General features: G+C 66.6%; 1 protein-coding gene across 1 annotated transcript; it reads left to right on the top strand.

Moving 5' to 3' along the window:
* Positions 1-2: 2 nt before the first annotated feature.
* XKR7 (XK related 7) lies at positions 3-7,960 on the top strand (the record flags this gene model as incomplete). Its single annotated transcript, XM_085320895.1, has 3 exons — positions 3-292; positions 6,585-6,784; positions 7,008-7,960. Coding segments are annotated over 3 exons (1,443 nt in total), but the record flags the coding sequence as incomplete, so codon positions are not given.
* Between the last annotated feature and the right edge of the window lie 1,146 nt (positions 7,961-9,106).

Here is a 9,106-nt window from a genome sequence, read left to right as displayed (position 1 = left end):
GCGCCCTGCTCGTCTGCTTCGCGGACGGCGCCTCCGACCTGTGGCTCGCGGCCCACTACTACGTGCGGGGGCAGCGCTGGTGGTTCGGGCTGACGCTGCTCTTCGTGCTGCTGCCCTCGCTCGTGGTGCAGCTGCTCAGCTTCAGGTGGTTCGTGTACGACTTCGCCGCCAGCACCAAGGACAGCGCCGGCAGCACCAAGGACAGCGCCCGCGGCCCCCGCGGCTGCTGCCGCCTCTGCGTCTGGCTGCTGCAGGGCCTCATCCACCTGCTGCAGCTGGGGCAGGTCTGGAGGTACGGGCCGGGGGCGCCGCGGGGGCGGAGGGGGTCCGCAACAGGGCACCCGGCCTCGGGGGGTGGAGGGGGGACGGCTGCTGCGGGGCCTCACCCACCTGCTGCAGCTGGGGCAGGTCTGGAGGTGGGGCTGGGTCAGGGACCTGGTCGTGGAGGGGGCGGCGGGTGCAGCAGGGACACGCTTGAGGGTAGCAGTGTGCGCTGGGGACGCTGGTGGGGACGGCTGGGACACAGGTGGGGACAGCGGAGCAGCAGGGACATGTACGGTGATGGCTGGGGCACCGGTGAATGTGGTAAGGTGCAGTGAGGGCCCCAATGGGGATGGTGGGGTGCAGTGGAGACGTAAGTGTGGGTGCTGGGGACACAGCCTGAACCCAGGAGAGGGTGATGAGGACCCAGGCAGGGACGGTGGGGCAGAGCAGGGACCCACACAGGGGTGGCAGGGAGCAGTGGAGACTGAGGCAGCTTGGGTGGATAGGAACCAACCCCTCTGCAGCTGCAGCAGGAGGGACAAGGGGTGCAAAGCCCCCAGCAGAGCCTGTCTGAGAGTGAAGGTGGGTGTGGTGAAGGTGCCCACAGCCCAGCTGGGTGGTGCAGGCCTGCTCTCCCCGTGACTGGGCAGTGCTGGGCCTGGCAGGGTGATTGCCCGGCCCTGGCCGTGGAGCCAGGCCTGGTGRATGTGGAGTGACTCTGCCAGGCACCAGACAGATTCACCCCCCCTGGAGCCTCTCTGTGCTCCTGCTCTTGGAGCCACTTATAGGCAGGGTCACYGGTGAGGAGGTGCAGTTTTCCCCCCAGTTTGTCCGGTATCCCCACTGCGGTGTGTTTCTGTTGTCTGCCCCTTCCTGGCCTGAGGAAAGGCGGTCTGTGGAGGCAGCCTGAGGGCACAGAGCAGCCCCGAGCAGGCTTGAGCCCCACTGCCTGCTTCTCCGTAGCCCCTCCAGAGGTCCGAACGATGGTTTATTGGCAGGACTGTTTCCCTTGAAGCTGTCCTTTCTTCCCGTTGCCTTAGAGCCGGCACCGCTCCCTCCCAGCTTGGCAGAGCTCCGTCTGCAGCATGTGCTGGGGAAGAGCCGGGGCTCTGCAACGGATCTGATTCCTGGGGAATGATGCTGGGAGGAGAGCGGAGACAATGGCAAATTCCTGAAACAATGCACTGAGCAAGCAGCGCTTCCGGGCTGTGTTTTGGTGCTKTTTCTCCTCATGAGCTACTGTGGAGCAGAGACTCTTCCAATCTCTGTTGTTTCCTGCATGCATTTGTCTGCTGCTTTTCCTGGGATGCTCCGGGGATCTCCAACTTTGTTTCACAGTGTAAGGTGTGCCTTGCTGGGGAGGTGTTTTTCCCCCACCGCGGACACAGTCACCCGGCCCACCCCTTCCCTGGGGCAATTGCAGGCGCTTGGGTATCTGTGGCTGCAGGATGGGTGTAAACCCTGGTTTTCATGTGCTTGAGGAGCCGGCAAGGGGGAGGGCAGCCACCCTGCAGCCAGGCCAGCCGGCTCCGCAGCTGCCCCCGTTGGCCCTTGGCCCCCCCAAGGGCCCTGTGGCCGATTGCTGGGGCCCGGCCTGAGCTGGGGCCACGCCGCGGTCGGGGTTTTGCTCCCGGGTCTGTGAGCAAGCCGTGTCCTGATCTGCTGCAGCACAGGGGCTCCTAAGCCCATTAAAGCAGTAACTCTCAGCACTGACCTTCCAGGACTTGTTGGTCTCAAGCTGCAGCTGAGGCTCTTTCTAATCTCGGGATTTGCGATTTGCTCGGGTGACCAGTTAAATGCAGTTTACTAAACCCATTAGCGAGGCTGGATCTGGTGCAGGTGGATATGACAGTTTAAGAAGTGTTGAATTATGGCTGAATAAATACTGTGTGTGTGTGTGGTGGGGGGGGGGAGGCTTTTCCTTGGCTGGGGGGCTGGGCCCTTGCCCGGGCCCTTGCAGAACACCTCCCCCTTCCCTGATTTATCTGCACGTCCCTGGCCTGAGCAGCCTCACGACTGCCTTGGCATGTCTTGCCCCTGGAAAATCGATTGCTGCACAGCCCTGAGCCCCAGCTGTGATACAGCCAGTCCTGCAAAGAAACTGAAATCACAAAAAATACAGCTGCAGGCCTCGGGGGTGTAAAAACACGCTCGCTAAAAGCGCTATCTCGGAGATTCTTCCGAATTAAAGCTGCTGCAAGAATCTGATGAAGTTAGTTGCAGTCGGCGCTCGCCACGCACACGCGAACGCGCTGCCCCGGAGGCCTCCGGAGACGGTGTGGCTGCACGGACGTGTCCTCGGGTAGTCGGCAGCCGCCGGCGGAGCCGCGCGCAGAGCTTGCGCGGGCGCCGGGCCGGGGAGCGGGCGCCGCTGCCGGCTCCGTTCGGATGGTGCCTCTCCRCGTGGCTCATGCTGATGCGATTTTGCAGCTCGGGAATTTGTATCCCTTTTGCTTGCAAAAGGTCAACCGCTTTTTCAGCAAATGTGGAAATACCAAAGGGAAGGGCTGCGCTGCGGGGCCTCGCCGTGCTCCCTGCCTCCTGCAGTGGCGGGAGCCTGCGAGGGGCCGGAGGGGCCCTTTCCCTGCTCTTTCCCTGCTCTTTCCCTTCCCTTTCCCTGCCGGCCCCCATGCCTGGACTCGCACCGAGGCTTCGCTCTCCCTGCCCGGGGGCTGCAGCCCTCCAAGCCCTCAAATTGGGCGGCTTTTCCCTGGTGGACTTGTCCCCATGCAGGATGCTGGCTCTGAAGTTGGTCCCTTCGCTTGCCCAGCCCTGTGCACAGACCAAGGGGTTTTTTAGGGCCAGATTGAGTGTTTTCCGATGGCCCCAGCTGCTCCAGCCTGCCCCAGGGAGTCACGGTGCACAGGGAGGTGTGGGCAAGGGGGGACGCTGAGCCCCTAATCACCATGCTGACGTGACACCAGCAAGCACGTGGAGCTCTCCCTAGTTATTTGGCTTTGCAAGATGCATAATGGATTAAAATGGCTGCAAAAGGAAAGCAGTTTTCTCCTTGTTTAAATGAAGGATTATGGAAAGATATCCCAAATATTACCTTTCAGGAAAATTGTGCTCTTTATCACCTGCTCTTAGACTGGTGGATCCCTCTAGTTTTTTTGATAGGGACTGATGATTAATGAATTTGGTTATAGCCGGGGCCTGGCTTTTCTCCACACACTTATTTTGCCCCAACACTTGAAAATTGGAGCCCATAATTGCGACACCGTAAGGCCGGAGCTGGCTCAGCACCGGGGCGGAGGCGATGCTGGGATTGCTCGGGATTGCTTCCACCGCTCGGAGYGCGGCGAGCAGCGAGGCCCGCGGGCGGCCGTGCAGCTCGCCGAGGGTGAGCCGCCCCGTGGGAACCTGCGTTTCAACAGGTCGGATCAGCRGGAGGAGCCGGGAATGGGGCAAACCGCGCTGCCAGCAGCAAACCGGGCACTGGAAGGGCGCGTGGGGGACGAGCTCCCATCCATCGAAGCCCTTCAGATTCATTCTGCAATGGCTTTCATCGGGTTATTCTTCTTAATACAAAGGAGGTAGTAATTAGCCCTAAGAGCCCGCTCCGTTGGTTTCTGCCTCATCATCAGTTTTTTTAAAATTAAATGATTTTTTTTAAAGTAATTGATTCTGTATTTCTCATGCAGCTGCTGCTGCGTTTGGTTCATAAAAAGCTCGCGGTGCTCTGTCAGTGCGCATGAGGATATTTTTCTGGGTTGAAACATAAACTGCATGATCAAATGCATAACAAATAAGAATCAACATTTCATTCTGGCAAGTTGATGGGAGATGAAATCTCGTTTTAATGAGATCTGTGGAAGTGACAGGATGATGGGAGAATAATCGTGCCCCGCCGGAAGCGGGGGGAGGCGGGCGGTCACCTGTTGAGCTGCCGGCGAGCCGGGGCCCGGGCGCGCAGCACGCGGGGCAGTTTCCCGGCTCCCGCCCCTGCCTCGGCCGCGGCGCCGGGGCTGCGTGTGCGCGGCAGCCGCCGGCCGCGCGGGGCCAAGGCGCTGCTGGCGGATCGGCCCGCGCCGGGCTGCTGCGCGCCGCGGCCAGCGCGGTGGTGGCAGCGACGAGCCCGGTTAGTGAGTTAGTGAGCTCGATTGCAGGCAAGGTCGCCGGTGCCYGGGCTTCGTGCGCCGGGGCCGGGAAAGGCAGGATCCTTCCCGGGAGCCGGGCTCTGCCCAGGAATGCGGGGCAGCTCCGCGGGGCCGGCATCGCTGCTAGGAGGCTGTGCATGCCCCAGGTGAAAAACTTTTCACATTTGCTGAAAAAGCAGTTGACCTTTTGCAAGCAAAGGAGATGCAAATTCCTGAGCCGCAAAATCGCGTTTTCAGCCTGCAAAGGGCTGCGTTCGGATTGCTTCTCCCTTTGCTTTCCCRCGCTGCTCCCTGGGCTGGCAGGCGAGTCCCCCCGGTTGGCCTGGCTGCCTGCGAGGGGGAGCACGTCACCGCGCAGGTCCCGCGGGGCGAGACCGGGGGGGGCCGGGAAGGGGCAGCGGGCGCTCGCGGCCGCCCTGGCGCCACGCTGGCAGAGCTGGCCGCGCCGGCCGGGAGCAGATGGCGGCAGCTCCCAGCCCCGGCCGCGAGCGGCACCGAGGGCCGAGCTCGCGTCCTCGCCGCGCGCCGGGGCTGCTCCTGCCGCCGATGCCACCCGGCTGCGCGGGGAGGGCAGGGAGCTTCCCCCGCTTCCCATCCGGATCCCCGAGAGGCAAATCCGCAGCGTGGGAGACGCAAGCCCAGGCGCTGGGGCACCGGGGAGCGCACGGCTTGCCGTGACCCTGCAGCTCTCCCAGCGCCCGTGGAGCCACGGGAGCGCGGGCGCCGCGGGCACCCCGGGCCTGGAGCTCCCTCCCAAGGGTGCTCTGGGCATCCCAGGCAGGGCTTGGACACGGGAAGGTCAAACCCAGCTCCTTGCCCTGGGGCCGTGGGGATGGGGGAAACCTCCCGTGAGCGGGGCTGAATTTGCTTTTCCAGGCCTTTTCCGGCGCGTTTCAGGGCTGGTGAGCCCCAGCTGCGCGCTGCGCCCGCGGGCAGCGGTCTGCTCCCGTGCCTCCCCGCACGCAGGCCGCTCAGCCGGGAAGGCGGGAGCCTGGCAGACGCGGCCTCCCCGTGCTGAGCGGTGAGTTATGGGCTGCAGAAAGCACTAAAATTAGCCGCTCCTTTGGAGCTGCACGTTAAAGCCTCATTTCTGCACTAACGCAAACAAACAAATCGGAGCCCGGGAACCTGGCGCTGGCGGCAGGGTCCCAGGCCGGCACCCGGCGGTAATTGGCACRTAATGAAGCTGGGATGCGGCTATTAAAATCGCATTATCTGCTGACACCGATGCCGTGCGCGGCTGCCAGCGCTCGGAAGGCCTTTCTGTGACTCCCCGCGGGACGGACGGGCGACGCTCGCCGAAAGGGAGGGGGTGAGGACGGGCCGCTGACGCGGCCGCTGCGGCGGCTCCGGCTGGGCTGCTGGGGAAGGGGCGCGTGGGGAAGGGGCCTCCCGCGTGGGGCGGCCGGGCCGTGGGGGCTCTCAGGGCCGGGGCCACCGTGGCAGAGCACAGGACGCCCGGTCCCACCTGAGTCTCCCGCAGCGGGGCCCGGGGCCCGGCTCTGCCCCCCTCCGGGTGTCCCGCGCCCCGGCACGCGGGRCCCCCGGGCGCTGTGACTCAGCCGGGAGCGTGGCCGAGCTCCGGCGAGCAGATGGCCGGGGCCGGCGCGCAGCCCTGCCAAGAGCCGGGCACGACCCTCCCGCGGGCTCCTGGCAAGGTCTCGGCCACGCCAGCTGGTCCCTCCTTCCTCTCCGCTCCGCGCGGCCGGAGGAGAGGGAAGGAAAGACGGGCGCTGCGCCAGCCGGGACAAAAATATCCCCTTTACGAGCCAGGCGGGCGCCGGTGGGCCAAGACCGGAGCCCCTGCGAGGTGCCGGCGGTGCAGAGAGCCRGGCTGCGGGCTGGGATCCCCGGCTGCAGGATGGGAGCTGGACCCCGCCGCGCGGGCAGACGGGCGCAGGGGAAACACCGCGACGAGCAGAGGCGCCGGGGAGTGGCACGGCCCCATCGCCCGCCGCACGGGGTGCGCGGCCGGGCACTCCGCTCCGGTGCTGCCGACGGTGGCTCCCACGTCGGCRCAGCGCCCCGGGGGCAGCGGGGTCCTGGGCCGGGTTTGCAGGAGCTCCCCTGTGCCCACCTCCCAGGGCCATTCGCACACGGGGACCCTCCGAGCTGCCCAGCCTCGGGGTGGGACGTGGGCACGGCGCTCGGCATCGCCGCCTCGCTCGGCATCGCCGCCGGCCGCTCGTCTCTCAGCTCTCCCTGCCCTCCCTCGCGCAGGTACCTCCGCACCCTGTACCTGGGGCTGCAGAGCCGGTGGCAGACCGAGCATCGCCGCCGCCACTTCTACTGGCGGATGATGTTCGAGAGCGCGGACATCAGCATGCTGCGGCTGCTGGAGACCTTCCTGAAGAGCGCGCCCCAGCTGGTGCTGCAGCTCAGCATCATGGTGCAGCAGAACAGCGTCGAGCCGCTGCAGGGTAAGGGCGGCCGCGCCGCGCGCCCGGCCCCGGGCACGCCGGGCATGCCGAGCCASCGGGCATGGTGGCCAGTTTGGGGCCGGGGTGGCTGCGGAGGGGGACCCCGGGCCGCTCCGGTCCGGCAACGGCTGTCGCAGCCCCCTYGTCCCTCGCCGTTGTCCCCCCAGCCGTCCGCTCCCCCCGCAGCCCCGCTCTCACGGCCGTCTCCGCTTTGTGCCCGCAGGGCTCTCGGCCTCGGCCTCGCTCCTCTCCCTGGCCTGGATGATCGCCTCCTACCAGAAGGTGCTGCGGGACTCGCGGGAGGACAAGATGCCCATGTCCTACAAGGGGGCCATGGTGCAGATCCTGTGGCACCTCTTCACCATCGCTGCTCGCGCCATCGCGTTCGCCCTCTTCGCCTCCGTGTTCCAGCTCTACTTCGGCATCTTCATCGTCACCCACTGGTGCATCATGACCTTCTGGATCATCCAGGGTGAAACGGACTTCTGCATGTCCAAGTGGGAGGAGATCATCTACAACATGGTGGTGGGCATCATCTACATCTTCTGCTGGTTCAACGTCAAGGAGGGACGGAGCCGCTACCGCATGTGCATCTACTACGTCATCACGCTGTCGGAGAATGCCGCCCTCACCGTCCTCTGGTTTCTCTACTACGACCGCAAGACCACGTCCGACTTTGACGCCTTAATCCTCGTCTGCGTGGTCAGCTCCAGCTTCGCCCTCGGCATCTTCTTCATGTTCATCTACTACTGCCTCTTGCACCCCAACGGCCCCATGTTTGGCCCCCCGTCCGGGGGCTGCATTTTCCAGGAGCCGCCGGCCCCAGCCCCAGGGCCGCCCGCGGACGTGGTCACCAGCCCCCCGCGCTCGCTGCCGCGGACTACAGGGGGGGAGCGGGAAGGGGCGCCGGGGGACCGGGACAGCTGCGTGCCCGTCTTCCAGGTGCGGCCCTGCGCCCCGCCGCCGCYGGCCGCCCGCGCCCCGCGGACAGAAGGGCCCGTCATCCGCATAGACCTGCCCAGGAAGAAGTACCCGGCCTGGGACGCCCACTTCATCGACAGGCGCCTGCGCAAGACCATCCTGGCGCTGGAGTACGCGTCGCCCACCACGCCGCGCCTGCAGTACCGCACGCCCGGCGCCGCCCAGGAGGTGCTGGAGTACGAGACCACCGTGTAGGGGCGCGGGGGGCCGGGGCCGCGGCGAGCCGGCGGGGGGGCASTCCCATTCCTTAGCGTTTTGCCTTTTTTTCTGTTCGCCAGCGCTGACGTGCYGCCGGCGGCCCCGCGCGCCCGGAGCCCGCCGGGTCTCTTGGTGCTACCGCCCGCCGCGGGGGGCCCGGGGCTGAGACCTGGGCACCTCATCACACGCCGCGGCGGCCCCGGGGCGGGCTGCCCTGCCGGGGGCTGGGTGCCTCCTCCGTGCCTGAGCCCGCGCAGCCCCGCGGCGGTGCAGGATGGGGCCGGGCAGCGCCGGGCGGCCTCGTGCCACGGAGCTGTGATGCGCTGGGGTCTCCAGCGCGGTGCCGGGAGCACGCTGGGGTCCAGCCCTGGTCCCGGGGGGGCATCAGTGCAGGGCCTGGGCGTGGGGCATCGGCATCCTGGACGGGGAGCGCCTGTGGGTGCTGCTGCTGCCCACGACCCGGCTCCACGCTCGTGCTGGGAGCGGGGTGCTGGTGCAGGGCTGCGCTGGGGGCTGCGCGGGGGCTGCCCAGAGCCGGGGCTGGGCAGGGAGCGCCCGGGGTGCTGCTGGCCGTGGGCAGCTCCGCGCGCCCCTCTCGGCCCCGCGGTGCCCCCGGGGAACGGCTTCTCATCGCGTTTTCTTTGTTTTCACCTGATAGGTGACGTTTTATGTGACATTTTCTACCTCGGTTGGCGCTGATGGCACYGCGGGGCTGGGGGCACACGGGACCCCCAGTGCCCGTGGGGCACCCGGCCGCTCCCCACTCAGCGGGGACCCCGGGGCAGGATCCCCCGCTGCTCTCCTGCCTGGGCTGGGCATCGCTGTCCGTCTGGGAGAGTTTCCGTCTGTCCCCTGCCATCAGCACCAGCCTCCCTCCCCTTCRCCAGTGTAAAGCTGGGCCGGGATCTGGCCATCCCTCTCCCCTCCCACTGCCCCAGGGAGCAGCCCTCCTCCCCAGGGGCTGGGGTGCACGGCTGCACCCGCGTCCGGGTGCGACCGCGTCCCCATCCCAGGGGCCGGGGTGCACGGCTGCACCGCGTCCGGGTGTGACCGCGTCCCCGTCCCGGGGGCCGGGGTGCACGGCTGCACCCGCGTCCGGGTGCGACCGCGTCCCCGTCCCGGGGGCCGGGGTGCACGGCTGCA

Source organism: Rhea americana, unplaced genomic scaffold (assembly GCF_003343005.1).
Source record: "Rhea americana isolate MKP2758 unplaced genomic scaffold, rheAme1 scaffold_664, whole genome shotgun sequence".
NCBI lineage: Eukaryota > Metazoa > Chordata > Aves > Rheiformes > Rheidae > Rhea > Rhea americana.
Note: the sequence above shows the minus strand (reverse complement) of the source record. Positions and strands in the feature narration are given on the sequence as shown.